Source organism: Callithrix jacchus, chromosome 3 (genome assembly GCF_049354715.1).
Source record: "Callithrix jacchus isolate 240 chromosome 3, calJac240_pri, whole genome shotgun sequence".
Classification (NCBI taxonomy): domain Eukaryota; kingdom Metazoa; phylum Chordata; class Mammalia; order Primates; family Cebidae; genus Callithrix; species Callithrix jacchus.
Window position 1 is genome coordinate 154,734,939 of NC_133504.1, and position 24,765 is coordinate 154,759,703.

The window sequence follows — 24,765 nt, forward strand, 5'->3', positions numbered from 1 at the left end:
CTGGATCATGTACGCCATTACATGTACTTTGTCTTCACACTCAGTGACATGAAGAGTCAATGAACGATTTCATCAAAGAAATGACTGAATCTGAGTTCCACTTTAAAGGATCACTCAGGTAGCTATGTTAAAATAGAATGTAGGGGCAAAAAGTGGAGGAAGGGAGGATCAGTTAGGAGGCTTTTGCAACAGTCATCGAGGTGAGATGTTCATGGCTCACACAAGCATGGCAGGTAAGGTAATCAGTTCAGTTTTGGAAATATAGAAGTTGAGGTGCCTCTATGAAATTGAGGTTGAAATAGCTTTTCTAACAAACCCATGTTCATAAGCTGGACTTTCTGTCATAGTATACAGCAATATCTCAATAAATGTATGCTAACTGAGTCACTTAAAAACTGTAAGACCAAGCCAATTCTTCCTAATGATTTTATTTCCACTTTAGAAGTTAAAATTTCTTTTTAATTTTAACAGGTTTTTGGAGAATGGGTGGTGTTTTGTTACATGAATAAGTTCTTTAGAGATAATTTCTGAGATTTTGATGCACCCATCCCCCAAGCAGTGTACACTGTACCCAACGTGTAGTCTTTTATCCCTTACTCCCCTCCCATCCCTTACCCCAAGTCCCCAAAGTCCACTGTATCATTCTTTTTGCTTGTTTGTTTTGGGAGACAGAGTCTCACTCTATCGCCCAGGCTGGAGTACAGTGGCATAATCTTAGCTCACTGCAACCTCTGCATCCCAGGATCAAGCAATACTCAAGACTCAGCCTCCCAGTGGCTGGGATTACAGGTTCACGCCACCACGCCTGACTAGTTTTTTTATTTTTAGAAGAGACAGACCTTTGCCATGTTGGCCAGGCTGGTCTCAAATTCCTGGCCTCAAGTGATCCACCCACCTCAGCCTTCCAAAGTGCTGGGATTACAGGTCCTGAGCCACCACACCCAGCCCATTGTATCATTCTTATGCCTTTGCATCCTCATACCTTAGCTCCCACTTATGAGTGAGAACATGTGATGTTTGGTTTTCTATTATTGAGTTACTTCACTTAAAACAAGTCTCCAGTTCCATCCAGGTTGCTGAGAATCCTGTTATTCTGTTCCTTCTTATGACTGACTGGTATTCCACCATACATGTATACACCACATTTTCTTTATCCAGTTGATTGATGGGCATTTGGGCTGCAATTTCTAATTGTGCTGCTATAAACATGTGTGTGCAAGTATCTTTTTCATATAATGACTTTTTCCCTCTGAGTATGTAATTGATAGCTAGTAGTGTGGGATTACTGGATCAAATGGTAGATCTACTTTTAGTTTTTTCTTTTAACATTTAGTTCCTTAAGGAATCGCCACACATGTAGTGTTTGTACTAGTTTACATTCCTGCCAACAGTGTAAAAGTGTTCCCTTTTCACCAATATCTATGCCAACATTATTTTTTGATTTTATGATTGTGGCCATTCTTGCAAAAGTAAGGCACTATGGTTCTGATTTGCATCTCCCTGATAATTAGTGATGTTAAACACTTTTTTATATGCTTGTTGGCTATTTGTATATCTTCTTTCACGAACTGTCTATTCATGTCGGTAACCTACTTTGTGATGAGATTTTTTTTTTTTTTTTTTGCTGATTTGAGGTTTTTTTTTGTAGATTCTGGATTATTAGTTCTTTCTCAGATGTACAGATTGTGAAGATTTTCTCTCACTCTGTGGGTTGTCTGTTAACTCACATTCTTTCTTTTGCTGTGCAGAAGCTTTTTAGTTTAATTAAGTCCCATCTACTTATCTTTGTTTTTGTTACATTTGCTTTTGGGTTTTTGGTCATGAAGTCTTTGCCTAAGCCAATATCTAGAAGGCTTTTTTTGATGTTATCTCACTTTAGAAGGTTAAAAAAAAAATCTTTGGGACAGAGTGTTAATTAGTTTTGAAGGGCATAAAAAAAAAAAGAAACAAAACCTTTGAAAATCATGGTTGTGATTAACAATGAACAAATCAATACAGAATTATATGAAAATGAATTATTCTTTAATAAACAGCTCTTTTATTTTCTTACTTCAAGAAATAATATGTAATTTGTAGTAAAGGCGTTGTTTTCCCTAGCACTGCTTTTCACACTTCTTAGAAATCAGCCAACAGAAGTTGGGATAGATGTGGCTATTGTAAAAACTCTTAAGACTTTGTGCTACTCCAATTCACCAGCTTTTCTTCTTCTAAATATCCACAAGCTTTAATTTCCATTGAGTTTACTGTAAGTATTTAATAGGTAGAATATGGCATAAAAGCTTCTTCTAGCAGCTGAAGTCTATACAAAACAATACCAACCTATCTGAGGCCAGTATGTTTTGTTATTGTGTTTTTATAGCAGGAAAATGACCCTTTGAGGATCACCAAATATGTAATAATTTCATTTGAACTATTTTCCTGGTGGAAATTCCATGAACTACACCCCTTCCCAAAAACATAATAGTCAATTGAAGTAGGTTACCTCAATATACATAACCAAATTATCAAGGAAATATTTCACACATACAGAAATATAGAAAACAATTTACCTGTGAGCTGGAATTCTGCGATCACCAGCAACTAAAATTACATCGCACAACTGTTTATGTCTCAAATAGTTTTCCATTTTTTTAAATGTTTGCTCGGCATGATTAAGGGCTTGGAAAAATTCATCTGATGAACATGGCTCCATAGTATGACAGGATGATAATGTCTGACTACTATTAGAAGTCCTGAAAAGAAAAAAACACACATTTTGAAATATCACTGTCACATTTAAATATCTTTCCTATTAAGTCCCGTGAAAGCCTTTAAATGTAATAGAAGAAATCAATGGTACCTATCAATGTTAATGTATAATCATTCATTGTTTTCGTCTCTTAAAATCTATGATGCCTCAAGTCATATGTTTCTTATAAATACTGTGAGTGAATGTAAACTGTTAATTAATTGCTATACACTACTTTGTAGTATCTTTTTGTGAGGTCTTTTCTCTGTTAAAGCCTATGTCTCTACTGAAAAAGAGCTAAGCTATATTCATATTGATAACTGTATCTCCTAATTTAAGGATGTAAGAGATCATTCCCATTTTTGAAGGCAGAAAGGCAATTAAATTATTTTGGAGATACAAGTTCAAGTCATCCTTTACTTAAAAATGGGTTATGTACCACAGTTCATTAAAAAATATACTGTCATAAAAACAGTGTTATAAATAATTCTTTTGGTTCTGTGTCCAGTCCTCAAATGCCCAGGTAATCTATAACTTATATTATAGGCTAAAGCAATTTGATAGCCTAATATGGCTATCTAAAAAAATTATTTGAAATTTCTAAATTATAATTTGAAGAGTATGAATTCTATGTTTGTTTTCATATGATTTACTGATAAAAATTGTGAAAAAGTGAAAAGATGAGGACTAAGAATGAAATCCTGAGTACACTTTCCTCCCCACCCTCACCACCAGTTCTCCTCTCCAGGATCACTTAAGTAATCAAAGTCGGCTGGTCATGCGATTAACTATAAAACCACTGACTGTGCCATAACTTAGCTCTCATTTCTCATCAGATCTTCTTTTAAGGATATTATGGTTGTGACAAATGCTTTGTTGAATCAAGCCCCACTATATCTTAAAAGAATCTTGTTCATATACCTAATAACCCAAACAAAAAAGAAAAAGGCATCAGATCTCTTACTTTTAAAGTAAAGGGAACTGAAGCCAAGGAGATTAAGTTCCTTGCCAAGAGTCAGAGTTCATTCATAGCAGAGACAGGGCTATGACAGAGACTGTTACGTGTTCACCAAAATATCCCTTTTTTTGCCCCTGAGAATATAGCTAGACTGCATTTCTCAGCCTCTCTAGCAAATAGGTGTGGTCTTATGGAAATGAACTGTTACAGCATACAGTTCACCTTAAAGTGGCTAAGAAAAGGTATGGCTTTTCCATATTTTCTTTCTCTATCCACAGGTTGCATGGAGAGGACTGAAGACTTAGACAAAGAAGTAAAATACATAAAAGATCACTCAAGCAAGAACACTCACATTGAACCAAGATTTATCTGTTTTAGAAGTTAACAATGCCTTAACTGATAAATATTCCTTCCTAAATCCTCCCAGTCCCATTTATTTTCAGTACCATACAAACATGGGCACCAGATAAATGCTCTTGGAGGATAATTGTTAATAATGACAACAGAAGTCAAATGTACATTATCTAGAAAGGATGTGTTGTACACTATGAATATTACTGATTAAATAACTTGGAAAATCCAAGTCAAGTAATACTCACATTTAACATCATTATAAAAATAGGTTGATTCGTATGTAATAATATATTGTTTATACAAACAAATGAGAATTATAAATCATTTTAAAATTTAAGAGGCACTATAACATAAGCAAAAAAAATAATGGTGGTTTTGATGAATTATTTGAAGATTTAAAATATTTTTCAATGAAGTTTTATACTGTTAAAATATTGACAAATGATTATAAGAGCATTAGTGACTAAGGAGGGGAGAAAATTATAATAACTAATTTTTATAAGCCATAAATTCAAGAACAAGTAAATAAATCAAGTACTTCTTTCTTTGTATCACATTTCTTTTGCTTCATATCAAATAATAAGTAATGATTAAACAAATAAATTAGTTGAATATTTCTCGAGTGTGAATTGCCATCATCTATGAGAGTTGCTAATCAACGTTGTTTGGAAAGAATAAAAGAACTTTGTAATACCATCATCACTGTTATTATAGGCTACTTCTGATGTTGGCATATTCCCGGTGAATAATTTTCTTGTCAATAACTTTCAGGGTATTTTGGTTCACATGCTGAAACAAGTCACGATAACCCAGGGAACATTTCAGTTTCAGTGTTCAAGGCCTCATTCCCTGAGACTGATTCACTAGGTCTGAAGCCAGATTTGAACATCATAGTTTAAAAATAACTTTATTTTCAATATATTAACAAATAACAAGTATATGTATTTATAGGGTACAATGTAATGTTTTAATACATGTATATGTTGTAACCTGCTTGGGAAGCTAATTAGCAAATTAATCACCTCTAATATTTATCATTTCTTTGTGGTGAGGGATATACATTATTAACCATAGTCACCTTCTTGTATGAAATCCAGAACTTGTTCCTCCTAATTGTAACTTTGTGCTGCATGCTGACCCAAGTCTCTCTTTGGCACTTCCCACCCTGAGGTAAGCACCTCTGGTAACACTTCCTTACTTTCTTTTTCCTATTACATCTTTTGTTTAGCATGTAATAGGCAAAGAGAATTAAGGAGATACTGGTGAGCGATTAAGCACATTTAGGAAGTTTCTAGAGCTGTGCTGTCAATACAGTAGCCACTAGCCCTATGAGGCTATTTTAATTTAAATAAAAAATTTAAATTCAGCTATTTAGTTGGACTAGTCATATTTCAAGTGTTTAATAGTCTCTTGGGGCTAGTGGCTACCAAACTGGACAGTACAGATACGGAATGGAACATTTCCTCAATGCTGAAAGTTCCATTGTGCAGTTCTGGTCTAAATCCTATAGACCTGGGTTCAACTCTCACTCTATCACTCACTATGTATAATTCTGGACAAGTTATTTAACTTCTCTAAGGCTTTCTTCAACAGTAAAAAAGAAATAAGTAAGACACAGTACTATCTTTTAGGGGCTCCCTCAAGAGAAGATTATTAAATGATATAATACATGCACAGCCCTAGTACTAAGTAAGCACACACTTGAGGTAAGCTACTGTTAGTAGAACCCTGCTTTTCAGTGGCCAATGGAAGGCCTATAATGACAGTCTTTTGTCTTTACATAATGTTGTTAGGATGGTTTTTTAAAAAAATGATCCCTGAGATTATCAATTTTTATAACTAAATTTCATACTTCTTATTTAAAATGGCTTTTAGCAAACCCAGTAGACATCCTAACGCACCACACAAACATCTGGGTATGGGCCATTCCTGAAGCATTTAAAATATATTTCTCTCTGATTTCCATTTGATCTTTTACATAACAACAGAGGAAATATATCTAACATCTCTGCTTAGTTTTATTTATATAACACTAAGATAATAAATCATATTTCAAAAAATTACATAATTCAAATCTTTTATATTAGACTTTCACTGTAATGAATACATTGTTGAATATTTCTAGTCTACACAGAAACATTTAATTTGTAGCTTATGTCTCTCTCTGCAGTAGGCAATAAAATTTAAAGTCAGAAAAATGCCTAAACATAGAAAAGAGGCAAGTATCAAATAGAAACAAGTCACCAAATATTCACAGAGCAACTACTAATGTGCATCATTGCACCCATTAGAAACTGCAGGGATGCTAAGAAAGATATTATTCCCTAGTGAAGGGACTTGGAATTTGTAGAGTCAAGCTTCATAAACTGGAAAAAGTGAAATAGCAACTCTAACTCTTGTAATTCCCCCGATTTTACATGTGCTTACATGTACATGTGCTCACACAATATACACCACGACCAATCCACCTTTTTATTATAAACTATTTAGATCTCTACTTTTATTGCCAGAATTTACCCTAGAATTTCTTAATGGAATAATTTTTTCAAAAGAAGTTTTAAAAATTAATTTATAAAAGTTATACTGTCTATGATTATAAGTAGGGAAAAAAGCTGTTTGGAAACTAAATGTTTGCCTCACTCTCTAGGTAAGTGATTTACTCCTAGTTTGTGGCATTCAGAACTCATGTTTTTGCAAAAGTGTGCTTACTGTATTATGACTCTTTTGGCATCTTTTACTTTCAAGACTACAAGTTGCTAAGTATAAGCTAGCAGTCTCTAAATTTGATACATATCCTTTGTCAGTATACTTTTAAGAATGTGCCCAAATATGTATTTACTAATTTATAAAAGATACGGATACCATTGTATAATTTTTATATTATATACAGATAAAAATAGAAATTTAAAAGGTAAAATATAGTTTTAATACCTATTTTTAACCATTACCGTGCATCTTTAATTGGAATGTAATTGCTCTTGGAATACAGAAAAGGGGAAGATCAGTATGGGCTAGTGTTTAGAAAGTCAACAAGTAGTAGGCGAGAGTTGAAATATGTCTTGACATTTAGATGGGTGAGGAAGAAGAAGAGTTAGAAATGCCCCTTTATGGAAGTGGTCCTCTCTAAGGAGGGAAACAAGGCAGCTGTATAAAGAGAAATAGTAAGAGCTAAGGAAAATGGATGTCTTCATCCTTTCCCTCCTCAACAGAAATGTATTTTGATTTGGAAATTTATAGGGTATTTTTCCTCTGGGATAGTGCCAGAGTATCTGTTGTGAAGAGAGTTAAATGCTGTTTATAATAATCCAATTTTCTTAAATAATAACCAGTATGAAATGGAAGGGCGAATGGACATTTTTAATACAATGCTGGTGAGAATTAAAATAGAAATCTTCCTGAAATGACTTTGAGAATACAAATCAAAACCCTTAAATGAGAACATCCTTGGGATTTTTGTCCAAAGGAAAGAATCATCAATATGTACAGAGACCTAGCTACAGGGAGGATTTATCACAGGTTGTTTCTAATAGAAAAATATTGGAAACAATACATTTAAAAAAACCAGAATGCTGGTTTAAAAAACAAAAGGACAATCCATACATGGAAGAATGATGGAGCCATTTGAAAAGATATAGAATATTTAATGGCCTGGAGAGTTTTTAGTGGACATTATTTTTGCCTATCCAGAACTCCTTCTTACAGTAATAAAACCCATCTCTACTTTTTGAGAAACCACATATTCCCCTGCCTCAGTCTAAATGGTCAGAGATATAGAAGCCAATAAGGCCTGGCCAATAAGAGTATCATATCTCCTGGCAATAACAATTGGTTCAGGTGGGCACATGACCCAAACAAGACCAATCAAAGTCAATTTCATGATGTTTGATCACACTCTTGGAAAAATGTCACTTTCTTTCCACTGAGCTTGCTAAGCTGACAAAAAGTAAACTTGGAGAGCAGTTAATGACCTTTTCACTACCACACTGAAAGACTACCTGAGATAATGCCATCAAAAAGGAAAACAGAATTTAGAAATGGAGAAAAATAGATTATTGGTATTATTTGATCATTTGGGTCCAACAATGTCTAAAACTAGACTGTACTTTTGGACTTTTTATTTATGTGAACCAAAAATCTCTAGTTTTTGCTTAAGTCAGTTTGATTTGGGCTTCTGTCATTTGTAAACAAGAGTCCTAACTTAAAAAATTATATTAGGGCAAAAAAAGCAGGCTACAAAAGAGTATGACCAATAAGACTGAGATTTTTATTTTAAAAACATATTATTAATGTATAGAAAATATACCAGAAGGGCATTTCCCCAAATTAACAGTATTTTGAGGTGGCTGGGTTTTTTGATTTTTACTTTTTTCATTTTTACTTATCTCTATTTTCTTATGGCTCTATGGCAAGAAAAAAATTTATATATATATATATATATATATATATATATATATATAATGTAATAGGGAAAATTTCACTTAAAAATGAGATCCAAAGAACTCTGAAGGGTTCTATTCAGCTTAATTCACTTCCTGCACTCTGTTGATTATAACCCCAGATCAATTCTTATCTACCACAATAAATGACTTTTAGCTAGAGACATGGCTACCCAGGGTGAGTCTATCTCTGAGCCTCCTTTGTAACTAATTGTGGCTATGTGACCAATGAATATATGCAGAACTGATACATGCAACTTGTGTCACTTGCTTAATGTCTTCCCTTTCCTCTCTTCAGTCCTTCCTACAGGTTGGAATGCTGAGGGACAGCTGAGTAAGCTTCAGTCATGCAGAAAGGATAACATCCTACAGAATGAAGAAACAATATAACAGCAATCTGGGTCTCTGAATCATGAAGCAGAGCTATCTATCTGCCCTGGGCCACTTGCCCACCTGTGAGGTAATAGAGAAATAAACTTCAATCTAATTTAAGCCACTGTGTTTCTGAATCTGTTTGTTATATCATTTTAGCCTATGCCTTACTAATATACTTCCTAAAGTTAAATGAGCAAATTATGTAGTTTAGTTATCTGTGAGGGGAGTGTATGTGCACAGGCCATTGTTTTCATGCCTAATATATCTGATTGTAAACACTTAAAACCTCACTCTTTTGTTCCAAGTGAAACACAGGTAAAATAAAATGTGAGCAATAAATGGCATAAAAACAGGTTTTCCGCTTAAACAATTTGGAGTTTAAAAGGTCAATTGTATAACTGTAGGACCTATCCTTTTCATATGCCCATTCTTCAGCTTTCCCAGCAGTTCTGGGAACTATTATGATTCAATAACTTCCTATTTCTGTTTAAATCATCCAGTCAACTTCAGTTGCTTAAAACTAAGAACTTTGATGGATACAGCATACAGATAGCCTTCAGAGGGTTCATGAACTCCCTGAACCCTATATATTACACACACACACACACAAACACACACACACACACACACACACACACACACACACACAGAGTTTTCTGGGGAGAGGTTACATAGCTTATGTCATATTCTCAATGGAGCCCATAAGATGTGGGCATATATGTGAGAGGGGAGACAATGCAATATTATCCTTTCTAGATACAAGATAATTATATAAACTTTTTTGCCACCTTTGGAAACACATTAGAGGATTTTAATTTAAAACTGAACCAGAATTAGTAGCCCAGATCAAACAATAGATGCAGAGACAACATAAAGACCAAGAAAAAGGAGAATGCCCAAGAGGAATGATGATATTATGCAGATAACCTCTCGTTGGGAGAGGAGGAGAACCTATGCCTTCAGGATGAGTTGAAGGGCAGCAAATCAACTGACCAAGGGATAGAAGAGTTTGAGATATTTGCAGTGGAAAGACAGAGAGGCAAGCAGCCAGTAAGACAGGTGAGAAGACTGTGGATAAATTTATGGGGCTGGGTGTGGCGGCTGACACTTAAAATTTCAGCACTTTGAAAGGCCAAGGTGGGCATATCATTTGAGCTCAGGAGTTCAAGACCAGCCTGACCAACACAGTGAAACCCCATCTCTTCTAAAAATACAAAAAAATTAGCTGGGCATGGTAATATGCACCTGTAATCCCAGCTACTCAGGAGGCTGAGGCAAGAGAATCGATTGAAACCAGGAGGCAGAGATTGCAGTGAGCTGAGACCTCACCACTGCATTCCAGTCTAGCCTGGATGAGACTCCATCACACCAAAAAAATAAAAATAAAAAAAATTTTTTAAATAAAAAAAAATAAAGAGTTCTGGGTGAGTCAAGAGATTATTCCTGTAACCTAGCAAAGTTTGGCATTCTCAAGAACTAAGAGAAGAGAATTAACTGGAGAAAGAAGGTGAAACTGGTTATAATGAATAATTAGCTATGTGCTACAGTTGAACTGTGACTAAATGAATGTCATAGAGGTATGTAGGCAATACGTTAATAGTACAGTGTTCTTTAAGAGCATGAAATCTACAACATTGAGTTAAAAAATGCAACTATTTCCAAATGATCAAGGTCAATACAAACAGTGATAAGTCAGATTAATGGTGTGTATCTTCGATATAATGTGATAAAAATGGCACTTTATCTCTGTGGTATTCCTCCTCAAAGCCCATAACCTCAGTCTAATTATGGGGAAACAAATCTCAATTGCGTAAGGCATTCTACAAAAACCTGATTAGTACTCCCAAAACTGCCAAGGTCATCAGAAGCAAGTAAAATCTAAGAAACTGTCATAGCCAAAAGGAGGTTAAGGAGACATAATGATTTAATGTAATGTGGTATCTTAGATAGGATCCTGGAACTGAAAAAGGACATTAGGTAAGAAACTAAAGAAATGTGAATCAAATACGGAGTTTTGTTAACAATAAGGTAACACCACTTGTTCATTACTAGTAACCCACGCACCATATTAACATAAGATATAAATAACAGTGGACCCTGGGTATACGGTATATAGAAAATTACTGTACCATCTTTGTAATTTTCCTGTAAATGTAAAATGGTTCTTAAAAAATAAAGTTTCTCTTTTAAAAATGCAGCTATTTTACTTACTAACCTTGAGCAAGTTATTTAGCCTTTCTGTGCCTCACTTGACTCACCTATAAAATTAGAATTAGGTTTAGTTGATAATAGTAGCAACCTATCTCAAGAATTTGTTGTGAAGACTAAATGAGTTAATATAGTAAAGTGCTTGGAACAGTGCCTCACAGTTAGGAAGCACCAGTTTACTATCAGCAATGACTATTTTTTAACACAGATGCTCTTCAACTTATGATGGGGTTATATCTGGATAAACTCATCAAAAATTGAAAATATGCTTTCAACTTACTATATTTTTTCAACATATTGTGGATTTAATGGAATGTACCTCATTGCAAGTCACAGAATGTACTGAATACATGTTGCTTTATCGTCATCATAAAGGTGAAAAATTTTAAGTCAGGAAGCGTCTGTACTTGTAAACTGCAGTAAAATTGTATGCAAAAGGAGTAAAAAATAGCCTGATGATATTAAGCTCTAACTTTATAAATGAAATTTGAAATAAAATTCCTCCAGTTGAAAATATGTCAAAAATTACATAATGTCAAGGTCAATAAATCAAGGGAAGTATACACCATGTTTACAATATGGTTACACAGTGGGCCACCATATAGATTTTGCTAGCCCTGGTATGAATTCATCTTCAATTAAGGACTTAGGATCCTATTGCTCACCTAAAAGGTGACAACTCTGTTACTTAAGATCTAAAATTCCTCATATTATAAGAAGACTAAGTTTGTATTTTAATACCAAAGTAATGACTTGGATGACTCTCAGAGAGAAAAGGTAGCTAGGCTACAGAGGCAAGATCAAAGTTAAAAGGCAAGAAACTTTTAAATCACTTAGGTGAATGGTAATAGAAATTACCAGAAGTCTAAGACTCAGGCAGACATTTTTCCTTGTTAGAATACAATTGATAAAACATGATCAGCATATGCTGCCTCTTAATTCCTGCTTTAAACTGTCCAGATCCACCATAGCTAATGAGATTCTGAGTATGTAAAACCACTTAGCTGTCTTCCCCTTTTTCTAATAACTCAAAATTTCAGTTTAAGTTCTGAAATCTATGGAAATATTATGACAGTTAAAACAAATAATTAGTGTATCATGTATTTCCTAATTAAGTCTTTAATATTTTAAGATATCAATCTGTAGTATGCTCAAAATGTTTACTATATATTTCATTATTTGCAAATATTATATAAGAAAAAGAATTATTCTAAAGTTACATTAAAAAAATTGATAAGGCCGGGCATGGTGGCTCACGCCTGTAATCCCAGCACTTTGGGAGGCTGAGGTGGCCAGAATGAGGTCAGGAGTTCAAGACCAGCCTGGCCAACATGGTAAAACCCCATCTCTACAAAAATTAGCTGGGCGTGGTGGTGTATACCTGTAGTCCCAGCTACTTGGGAGACAAAGGCAGGAGAAAGGCTTGAACCTGGGAGGCAGAGGTTGCAGCGAGCTGAGATTGTGCTATTGCACTCCAGCCTGGGTGACAGAGTGAGACACCATGTCAAAAAAAAAAAAAAAAAAAAAAGGTTGATGAATGTCAGTGTGACATTAACAGTGATAGGCTTTGATTTGTTTATAGCAGATGGACAACTACTTAGAGAAGTCTGACTGCTCGCTTAATCAAAAAGCTGAGGGCAAATAAATGTATCTTTATGATAAGGTCAAAGACTCAGAGCCAGGGGGCTGAAGGAAGATGTAAGAATTAAATCTATTTAATCTAGGGAAAAAATGGAGAAAAAGAATATACACACAAAGGACATTTCTAAAATCTTGAATTTTTTTTCCTTATTTGTAATAAGATTGAAATTTCAAACCATGTGAAATATTAAATTGCTTTGACATATTTCCCCTCATATCTAAAGATCAAAAACATTTTCTTGCAGTACATTTTATTTTTGGAATAGTTTGGTTACTGAAGGTGTAAACTGTCTACATCCGTCTTACTTTGATGAGTCTTCTTGAGTAGCATTTTTTTAAACAACTTCATTTATTTTAGATTTTTTTTAACATCATTTTATTTTTATATCTCCTATAAATTAAAAATGTCAATTTAAAATTTTTTAAGAATGCACATAGCAATCTCTCAGTCAAAAAAGGACAATATTTTTCTTTCATAATAAATATCCTACCAAAATATTTCTGTATGCATACTCAAGAATAGCTTAATTTTACTTAAATAATCATTAGCCATGCAAACTACCTTTGTTGTAAGGAATTACAGTAACCAATGTGTGTGTAATTTTTCCAAGATTATACACGTATAAAAATTTTGTATTCACATTATAATTTCTCCTGTAGTAGATACATGTTAAGAGTTCTATATGTGAATTTACTTATGTTGGTAAATGAATGTTTTATTTTTTCTAATTTTGTTAAAATATTATTGATATATTTACTTTCAAATGAAACATTTACTCTTTGGTTCTCCACAAAAATAATGAATCTTTTACTATATAAGTTGTTCTCTTTATGGCAACAAGTCTTCAAAGAAAATATAAAACAATGAAACCATATTAGCTCAATTGATCTCCAAATTAAATTATTAGTGGCTTCTATTTTCTTAAGATAATGTCAAGTCGTGAACTAATTTTTAAAAATTTAAATTGAATACACTATTTACCTACATACGGATATTCCCCACTCTCCATTAAGCAAATGGTGGCAGACAACCAGACTATATATTTTTTATCACAAGTTCTTAAGGTTAGAAGAGAAAAAGGTGGTAAATATCCTTAAGTAAGAGATACTTAAATATATAAATTCATTTTGTCTCAATCCATATGTGCCTACATCTTTAATAACCAACTTACAAATCAGAAGTGTTATCAAAAGCTGCACAGAAATTTTAAAAGAAAAATATAGTAATTAAATTAGACAAATGATAAGGTATTTGTGCCTTTAAAAACTTAAAACCATTTTTGAATGAAGATGGTTTAGAAAGATGACTTTCATGCTCTAACTTGTTACATAATATCTTATTGTAGTTTAAACTGATTAATAAGAAAATGCATTTCAAAGATAGAGCCAGATTCCAAGATAAAGGTGGATAAAATCATTATAAATTACCATCTTTTTCTTTATTTTCTTTCTTCTGATTTCCCCTTCTTCCTATCCCCTTTTTACCAGATAATCACATCTAGCCCCTCTACATTCCCTTAAACTCTCCTAAAGGAAATGTCCTTCATTTCCTCAAATAGCACACATTTCAGTGAAAGTGAAGGTGACAGGAATTAGTAGCTGTCATCTTAGAGACATGTTACTTAGTATTCTCTATATTAGTCTGGAGAGCTGTAACACATACAGGACAAAGAGAATAACCATAAGAAAAATATTATTGACAACTACAATTGTGTCCAAACATTGGTAACTAAAATGTGCATCTCTTTGTAAAACCTTTCCATTTCATTTAATTAAAAAATGACTACAATCTGTTATAATCTAAAATGTCACATAAAATTTCATACTATAGAAATGTCTTCTATAGTTTTGATATGAATACAGAATGTTAATGAATGAATCAAACCACAGGCAATGATACATAAAATTACTACTATATATTTTTTCAAAGCTGAGGCAGATCTATATATAGAACACAAGATATTTCAAAATGAATGCTATTTGTTGTCTTTGTAATTTTACAGGTTAGAGCATTAAAAAAAATCCTAGCAGAAGTACCGCATGTTCATAGCAAGATATTATATATGTGTATGCAGATGTATAAATATAATCAGATTTTAAATAATAAATACTAAATTATTTTAAAACATTTTAGAGATAAACCCCCACACCCCTTTTCTAACAGTAAGAAAATAATCAACCTGCATGAACTGGAATCAGATTCATTTTCTTCTTCACTAGTGCCATCATCCACTTCTGGTCTATCCAGCCAATGTGCACCGCCACAATCTTCTGCTGTAAACTCAAATGCAGGGACTTCAGAGGTGGATGCCATTGGCCAAGAAGGCGAATTCTGAAAATCCAGTTGGCTGGACCTTTGGTAACCAATTGAAGCCAAAGGCAATTGTAGGCTACATGGATCTAAAAACTTTCTCCCACCGTTTGCTCCAGTCTGTCCTCGGTTCCAAAATTCTCCCTGCTGGCTGTCAACTGTAGAATTAGATGATGCTTGATGGCCAAACCACCTCCATCTGATTTTCAAAATCTGTTTCACATCAAACTCTTTACGAGAACCAGACATCCTCAGAGAAACCAAGTGATCGTCTAGGCAACGGGCAAAAAGCACTGCACACAGATTTGTGCATCCAACCAAGACAAGAGAAGTATATGCCCTGCTGTACACAACAAAAAGATGTAAAGGAAAATAAATCACATTCATATATATATCTACAATTACTTTTATGTCAATATATCAGATTTTAAAGAACAAAGGAAAATGAATAAAGATGAAACACGGTGGAACATTCCGTTCAATCAGAGCAAACTCTCATCCACCTATCCTGAAGCAGCTAGACCACTTTCCAGGCTCTCCTTTCCCATACTGACCATTAGGTCTCACAAACACTGACAGCATTCATTAAAGTCCTTTCAAATGCAGAACACCACCCCCTTTTTCTTAAAACCACAAATGACAGAGACAGAAAACACTATCCCTATGCAGTATCTCAGTCTCTGCTGCTTAGTATATTAACTCTTTTATTGCTGAAACAATAAATGTATTCCATAGCATTTCCCTTTGTACTTAAAACAAATCACTTTAAAACTAAAATGTTTCTATTTCTCAACTAAGTCCTTAAGTGAAATACCACAAAACAAGTATTTTAAAAAGCATTTGTAAAATTAGATGAGTTATAGTGATTTTCAAGCTGTGCTCTTTGGATGAGCAATGAGAAGGAAAAGGGAGTATAAAGGTGGGGCTCCAGATTGCTGCCTTCACCCCATCTTCTCCCTGCCTTCACCCCATCTTCTCCCTTCAGAAAACAAATTAATCTAATTAATATAGTAAGATTATGGGTAAGATTTCACTCAGACAAAGAATAATGAGAGAATAAAAAGTTTGAAAACTACAAAGGATCAAAATGTGACAAATACTCTTTTTCAAATAAACTGAAGCCAGGATTTCTCTATAAGCAGAAATGGGCCACTGCCAGTTAGTATAATATCCAAATTTCTATGAATTACTTAGGAAAATGAAAGTGTGGCTCAAAAAGCTATCAAGGACTGGGATAGGACTACTGGGTGTACAAGTGTCCTAATGGTGCCCTCTGTTGTTAGCAAAACAAAACAATGGTTTGAACGTGGTTACAGTGAAGGTTACAGTGAAGGCAAATTGATAAAGCAAATAAAAATAAATCCAACTCAAAAATACTGAGTAGTTATTATCAACAATGCAATCTACTAGGCACTGCCAGGGACACAGAGATATATCCATCTTGGTTCCTAAGCCCCAAAATAATTAAATCTAGCTATTGAACCAGATACAAAATATTTGGTAAGTTAAAATAAGAAACATTAAAATACTGCAATATTAAAGCGTTATCTATCAACGCGCAATTTGAGTTTTCAGGTGTTCAGTATTTACTGCTTTATCAACTAATTTCATACAAAACACAATGCCTATCTAGGCTGATCAAAAAACAAAAACGAGAACTACTTTGGAGGCTTACAAAAATATCGTGAGGCATGTATCCTAACCTCACACAACTCTTTAGGAGAATACAAATTATTCAGTGAAACATGAGTGAGAAGCATAAAAAGCCAAGTATAGTTTCATGCTAAATATTATGGGAAAAAACAAAAACTGTAAGAAAGAAAGGTGATATCAGGATGGTATGGAGTGGTATGGACCAGTTTCATTAGGAAGAAGGCTGCTAAGAATATCAAAATTTTGTTTAGGCAGAATGATAGATTTCTATAGAAAAAGACATTAATAAAAGCATGAAGCGAGCATATCGACAAGGAAGAAGTAGGAAATAATCAGTTTGATCGGCTAGCCAGCCTTACCTAATTAATTTTAAGGCATAATAAGAGATAAAGTTAGATGAATACGATGAGGTGAAATGCCTTGAGCATGCAGCAAAGGCATTATTGAATGGACTGTTGAACAGGACAATGTTCTAGAAAATTAACTTGGCGGTACTATGTGGGACGCAATAGAGAGAGAAATGACACTTTCCCCCCTCCTCTCACCTTTGTCTGACTCCTTCTGATCAACACCCTTCTAACTTCACTCTGCCTAGCCAACTTTATTTCTAACTATTTTCCAACATAGACACATCACTTCATCAGTCAAGGCAGTTTACATTACGTTGTTCCCTCTTTTATAACACTCTGCCTCCCAGAGGAACTTTGGTTTAAAAATCCCACTCATACTTCAAGATTTAGCTCAGTCACTATCATCTTTGTAAACACTTCAGTTACTCTTACTAGGTGGTTCTCAACAAGAGAAGCACCACCTTGCTCCTCAAGGCTTCTGGAAAATGGGGGGTGGTGGTGATAGATTTTTAGTTGTTGGAATGACAGGAGAGTGCTACAGGCATTTGAGTGGGCAGGGGCCAGAGACAGCAAACATCCTGCAATGCAAGATGATACATTTATTTTGCCAATCCTCTTCCACTCATTCCCCTGGTAATCATTGTTGACATTGAGCTTGGTGTATGTAGCCTTTCACACCTCTCTCCATGTTTATAAATCATGTACAAACTTACATACACACACACATAAGAGTTTTTACTATTGCTGTAAGAGAGATCATACTGTATTCATCTTTTGGCATTTTACTCTTCTCACCTAATTTTACATATACATGAAAATATAAATTAATAATCTTTTTGAGTTACATGGTATTTCATTATTGTAAAACACAATTTATTAAACTATTTTCTTACTAATGGCCATTAGGTTGATTTCAGGTTTTTGCCATTAAAATAATGTTGAAGTAAACATCCTTGTGAGGCTTTTATATCTATAGAATTTATTCCCAGGAGTGGACTTGCTGGGTTGAAGATATATGTATTTTCTTTCTTTTTTTGAGACAGAAGCTAACTGTGCCACCTAGGCAGGGAGTACAGTGGTGCAATCTGGGCTCACTACAGGCTCTGTCTCCCAGATTCAAGTGATTCTTATGCCTCAGCCTCCTGAGTAGCTGGGACTACAGGCATGCACCACCACGCCCAGCTATTTTGAGTTTTTAGTAGAGATGAGGTTTCACTGTGTTGGCCAAGCTGGTCTTGACCTCTGGAACTCAGGTGATCTGCCCGCCTCAGCCAAAGTGCTGGGATTACAGGCATGAGCCACCATGCCTGGCCTAATCTGAGATATGTGTATTTTAAATTTGAATAGTTTACTTTCCTAAAATTCAAATTTTGAAAAGTGTACCCTTCTCATCTATTTTCATAGGCCCAACAGTTAGTGATGAGTATTATAATTCTTTTAACTCCAGAGAACTACTGAGCATATCTCATAGGTTTACTGGCCATTTTGACATCTCATTTTCTGAACTATCTACTTATATCCTTTGCCTATTTTTCTCTTGGGCTATTTGTCTTTTCCTCCTCCTCAAGTGGAAACTCTTTGTTTTCTACAGATATTAAATCGTTATTTGTCTTGTTTTAGAAATATTTTTTCTGTTTTCCAAATGAATTGCAACTAAAGCCTGTATCTTTAAGAAAATTTTAAAAATAGGCCAGTCGCTAGCTAGGCATGGTGACTCACACCTGTAATTCCAGCACTTTGGGAGGCTGAGGTGGGAAGATTACCTGAGGTCAGGAGTTAGAGATCAGATTGGCCAACATGGAGAAACCCGTCTCTACCAAAAATACAAAAAAATTAGCCGGGCATGGTGGCACATGCCTGTAATCCCAGCTACTCAGGAGACTGAGGTAGAATCGCTTGAACCCAGAAGGGGGAGGTTGCAGTGAGCTGAGATTGAACCATTGCACTCCAGCCTGGGCAACAAGAGGGAAACTCTGTCTCAAAAAACTAGGCTAGGTACGGTGGCTCATGCCTGTACTTTGGGAGGCTGAGGTGGGAGGACTGCCTGAGCTCAGGAGTTCCAAACCAGCCTGGGCAACACAGCGAAATGGCATCTCTACTAAAATACAAAAAATTAGTTGGGCGTGGTGGCCTGTGCCTTTAATCCCAACTACTCGGGAGGCTGAGGCAGAAGAATCACTTGAACCCAGGAGGCAGAGGTTGCAGTGAGCTGAGATCACCCACTGCCCTCCAGCCTGGGCAACAGAGCAAGCCTCTGTCTCAAAAAAAAAAAAAAAATGTTAATAATAAAGTTTCACATAGAACAGAGAAGTGTCCAAATCACAAGTACAGCTCAATAAATTATCATGCTATGAACACAAACATGTTATCGCCACCCATGTTCAAAAACAGAAAGATAACCACGGCTTCTTCCCAAAGGTAACCACCATCCTTAGCATAAACTAGTATTCTCTGCTTTTCAACTTCATAGAAATATTTTCTTTTGTTCAGCATTATTTCGAAATTAATGTTATTGTCTGTAGCAGCTGATGGTTGGTTTTAATGGTTATATTACATTATACATATGTTATTATATGTTATAATGTTCCATTATATAATATGTAGCCATCAAAATCCATTCTATTACTGACAGACATTCTAGTTGTTTCTAGTTTTCAACTTTTGCAAATAGTGCTGCTATAAATGTATTTGTACATAATATCTGGTGTGCACATGTGTACTGTATGTGTGTTTATATAAGTATGAATGCTTTTATATATTATATAAACACACACACAATACAAACACATGCACACTATATATCCAGAAATAAAACTGCTAGGTTATAAGGTATATATGTGTTCATCTATGATTGTTACCAGTTTACACTCCTATAAGCAGCACATGAGAATCCCAGTTACTCCACATCTAGCTAACACTCATATTGTCTTTAATTGATTGATTGATTGAGATGGAGTCCTGCTCTGTCACCCAGGCTGGAGTGCAATGGCATGATCTCTGTTCACAGCAACCTCTGTCTCCCAGATTCAAACAATTCTTCTGCCTCAGCCTCTCCAGTAGCTTGGATTACAGGTGTGCACCACCATGTCTGGCTAACTTTTGTATTTTTAGTAGAGACGGAGTTTCACCATGTTGGCCACACCAGTCTCAAACTCCTGACCTCAAGTGATCCACCCCCGTCAGCCTCCCAAAGTGCTAGGATTACAGGCATGAACCACTGAGCCTGGCCCATATTGTCTTTTTAATTTTAGTCATTCTGACAGGTGTGTAATGATATCCCATTTGGTTTCCTTTATATTTTCTTCATTATTAACGTGACTAAGTAACTCTTCATGTTTACTGGTCATTTGGATATCCTCCATGAAATGGCTATTTAGGCCTCTTGCTCTTTTTTTCTATTTAATCTTTATCTTCTTGATTTGTATTTCTTATATTTCTGGTATTTTCTTTATGAAAAGTATGAAGTAAGCTTAAACATTAATGCCTTTATGGCATGAAATTCAGCATTTACTTAACACTTTTTCTTGTGTTCCAACAACTTTCACCAACAATATAAAATTGTTTTGCTCCAAAATTTATCCAGCTCTGATGACAAGTATTTCCCAGGAAAATTATTTACAAAATATCAGTACTTGTTAAAAATCATTACATTGTTAAATTATCAAGATGGTCTTCACTGACTATGCTCTGTAAATTAGATCCCTCATCATTCACAAGCCTGCTGATCCTCCTAATTTTTTTCATAGCACTTACTACCACCTGGCATGTTAGATGTTTACTTGCTTATTGTCTTCATCCTCACTACAAAGTAAGCTACAGTGGGGCTTTGTTTTGGTCATCAATCTCATCATTTATAATAGAATAGTACGTAGGAGACAGTAGGTGCTCAATAAATATTTCTCTAATGAAAACATAAATTATTCAACAATTACAAGAGCAATAATATGTAAGAGCAATAATAAAAGTATATACGTATACTGTCTTTTTTAAAAATTATAAAATAAATTAAGAATCCAATTTTTAAATTATAGACATATTTTATCTTTGGTAACAAAACTTTTTTTTTGAGACAGGGTCTCACTGTCACACAGACTGCAGTGCAGTGGCGCAAACTCAGCTCACTGCAGTCATAACCTGGGACTATAGGCATGTGCCACCACACCTGGCTAATTTTTGTACAGCCAGAGTTTTGCCATGTTGCCTAGACTGGTCTTGAATTCCTGGGCTCAAGTAATCAGCCAGCCATGGTCCCCTAAGGTCCAGAGGGGCGTGAGCCACGGCGCCTGGCTGATAAAATCTTACCAGTATTTTTGCAACTTACGAGAAAAATCACAACGTGATTCTAAGAATTTCTTTTTTCTATTCATTCTTATGACATAAAATTATATCACTTGAAATCCAATGGCTAAACAGCAGATGTCTTTTCAAATGAACACACTTTATTCAAACTCATTACAAAATTATATTCTGTATCTCTCATTTTAATAACCTTGCTTTACTTTAGGATAAACCTGAATTACAAAATCACTCCTGTATTATTTAAAATAGATAGTATGTATCCATTATGAATACATTTTTCAAAATGTAATTAAAGGACCTATGTGCAATTTCTGTTTCAAATCTGCTCAAATCTTAGTCTGTGAATTTAAAAGATGACACTATTTGGTGTTACAATAGAAACACTGAAATATCATTAAGATAGAATGAAGGTGAGCTCACTTCAACAGTGTGATTTTTAAAGCTATGGCTTCACTCAATTTAAATCATGGCTATTTGGTAACTACTTTATATGAATAATCACCACCACGTTAACCTCTCTTCACGTAGCTTTTTAGATAACAATATTTATGACTTACAATTTTAATAAATCTATTTCTAAAGTTTTAAGTGTGTGATATACACTGCATTAAAAAACATCAAGAATTTTACAATACTAACCCAGCAGCTCTCATCTCTCTTTTTCCTCAGTTATAAAAACAGTAAGTTGCACTGAATGATTTTGAAGAGCTCTCCAAAGTTTAATAATTCTGGGATACTTTTTAAACTTTGTCAAATTAGGTCTATCAGAATTTGCTTTATTTAAAATATTTGAATACTAGTATAATTCTACCAACATGTAAATTCCATAACACTTAAAAATGTATGACGGTGGAAAATTTCAGTTATTTACCCTGAAAGATTTGATATTTACTTTTATTAACTTGACTTTAATTCTAGAAATATACCAGATATTTTGTACCTCTTCTCCATTCTCATAAAAAGCAAACATTATAAATATAAAAAATCCTGTATTTCTGTAAATTCAACAAATGCTTCGTTCTGTAAGCAGAACTGAACACAAAGATGAGGAAATAGACTTCAAAAATGAATCAGGACAGGGACCACTATATCCCTAACAACCTGTATGATGCACGGCATTTAAATACTTTCTGAATATAAATTTTTAAAAAATGAATAAATTCATGGCACGGATATTGATGAAAGATTTTTAAAATCCAGCAATAGAGGGTCTTGAATGGAACTCTTACTGAATTATGAAGAGGTGTGTCCTTCATTTGGGTGAAGTTGAGGTTTTTGAGTTAAGAATATAGAGATAACACCTCAAGATTAATTTGGCAATGGTGAAAAATAGATTTTACAAGGGAGGATACCTCGTAAGGAAACCAGTTAGAAAACTCTGCAATGTAAGAGGCACAGTTCAAACTTGACTGGCGCCAACAAGATCTGAAAGGACGGTGGAAGTTTAAGATATTACAGAGACCTTCTTGGATGTCTGTGGGAAATGGAAAGGAAAAAGTCAAAGACGACAGCATTTTCAAATTTGGGTGACTGGAAGAAGAATGCTAATATTAACATAAGTAAGGAAGTAAGGATATTGTTTCAGGAGGATTGAGTGAGGCTTTAGACATGTTTGGTTTTAATTACATATCTAGTAACCAAACAGCCAGGATAGGAGTCTAGAGCCAAAAATTAATCTATTTAAGAAACCAGAAATTTAAAGTGTGAACAGATGAGCCCTGGGATAACACTGGTTATCTCTGGATTCTATTCACTCAATACCACAAACACATGGCACCAAAATTTCTTTTGTAATAAAAATAAAACTTACAGTTTGAAATCCAAAATTAAGATTTCTAGCACAATGTTAAATCTTTCACTTTGTTAAAAACAACTGCTCTAATTTAATCAGTAAATGAAAAATTTTAAATGTCACATTTAAATCCTGGCCGGGTGCAGTGGCTCATGCCTGTAATCCCAGTACTTTGGGAGGCCGAGGCAGGTGAATCACTTGAGGTCAGGAGTTCGAGACTAGACTGGCCAAGATGGTGAAACCCCATCTCTACAAAAATTAGCCGGGTAGAGTGCACATGCCTGTAGTTCCAGCTACTCAGGAGGCTGAGGCAGGATTGCTTGAACCTGGGAGGTGGAGGTTGCAGTGAACTGGGACCGTGCCATTGCACTCCAGCCTGGGCAACAAGGCGAGACTGTCTCTCTGTCTGTCTGTCTGTCTGTCTGTCTGTCTGTCTCTCTCTCTCTCTCTCTCTCTCTCTCTCACACACACACACACACACACACACACACATTTAATTCAGTTGCAGTAAACCATGAAAACTCAGCAGTCAAGAACTTTATGCTGAAAAACTGAAGATGCTTTCATGGTAAAAGCCATATAATATAGATATTTTATTTGTTTATCCTAAATAAAAGCACTGTAACAATATGCCTGTAAGTATACATTTATGAGAGAAGATCAAGATGAAAAAGATCAAGTCAAAAAAAGTAAGTGGAGTAAGCTTTAACCTTTAAACTAAACTGTGTTCCTTTGCCATATCACTTACAATGCAGGAACTGACATTAAATTTAAAAATTATAATACAGCATGATAAAGATACATACAGAATGCACAGGGTAAGCTAAGACAGCAAAGCAAGCTTAGACAGTTGCAGAGGTCAAAGATTTATTTCCAGTCAACCTGGAACTCTGAGTACAGTGAAAGCCCCCTTATCAGATAAAACCTATAGTTGTCCACTAAAGAAAAAAGTCAATAATCATAAAAATAATATATACATTCCCTTAAAGATGTTATTTTAGCTTGAACATATATATGCACATTCATTTGTAAAGCTTTTCATATAGGGTTAATGCCATATATTTGACAGGGGTCTCCTACTGAGTTTGGGTCCTTTCTCTTGCATAAGCCATACCCATAATGATTCATCATCTACAACTTCCATTTACGGTTTCTATAAATGGAAAGAGAACTTGAAATCACTTTTGAAAGAATATGAATACAGAATCCATTAGACCAGTGGTCTGTCCACGACAGGAAAAATTTGTGCCAGATTGTAAATAAATGTGTTGCTTTCTTCAAGGAGAAAGTCTCACCATGAAAACAAAACATGTGCTAAACCAAAGTGTGCATTAGTTTGCCTAATGCAGTTAATCAGTATTCTAATGTGAGCTCCTTATATCCTTGAGGACCCCTAATAGTCTGAAGACAAAGTAGCTGGTTGGTGGTCTTTGACAGGCACTGCTTTAGACTTTGATGACTTTTTCCCTAGTCTCTTACAATTATCCAGCCTTTGTCTAACTTGATAGAAGATTTTTTAATAACTCATTTATATAGAGGCATCCCAAAGCATTCAACTTAATTTTTTTTTTTAAGATGGAGTCTCACTCTGTCATCAGGCTGGAATGCAGTGGAACAATCTTGGTTCACTGCAACCTCCGCCTCCCAGGTTCAAGCAATT

General features: G+C 34.8%; 1 protein-coding gene and 1 long non-coding RNA gene across 5 annotated transcripts in view; one reads left to right on the top strand and one right to left on the bottom strand.

The window, feature by feature from the left end:
- LOC144581826 (uncharacterized) overlaps positions 1–8,965 on the top strand; it is a 119,923-nt gene extending 110,958 nt beyond the window's left edge. For both annotated transcript variants that reach the window (XR_013533142.1, XR_013533143.1), the window contains one exon: positions 8,775–8,965. This is a non-coding gene — a long non-coding RNA (uncharacterized LOC144581826). The remainder of the gene's footprint in view (positions 1–8,774) is intronic.
- Positions 1–24,765, bottom strand: part of KLHL5 (kelch like family member 5) — a 91,002-nt gene that overhangs the window by 55,637 nt on the left and 10,600 nt on the right. Inside the window, exons 2-3 of one of the 3 annotated variants that reach the window (XM_054253430.2) lie at positions 14,881–15,351; positions 2,550–2,732 (exon numbers count right to left, since the gene is read on the bottom strand). In XM_054253430.2, the coding sequence (XP_054109405.1) occupies positions 2,550–2,732; positions 14,881–15,260 (563 nt within the window). In that variant the 5' untranslated portion in view covers positions 15,261–15,351. Of the gene's footprint in view, positions 1–2,549; positions 2,733–14,880; positions 15,355–24,765 lie in introns of all 3 variants that reach the window. The other 2 variants (XM_008993470.5, XM_008993471.5) reach the window with 2 other exon arrangements.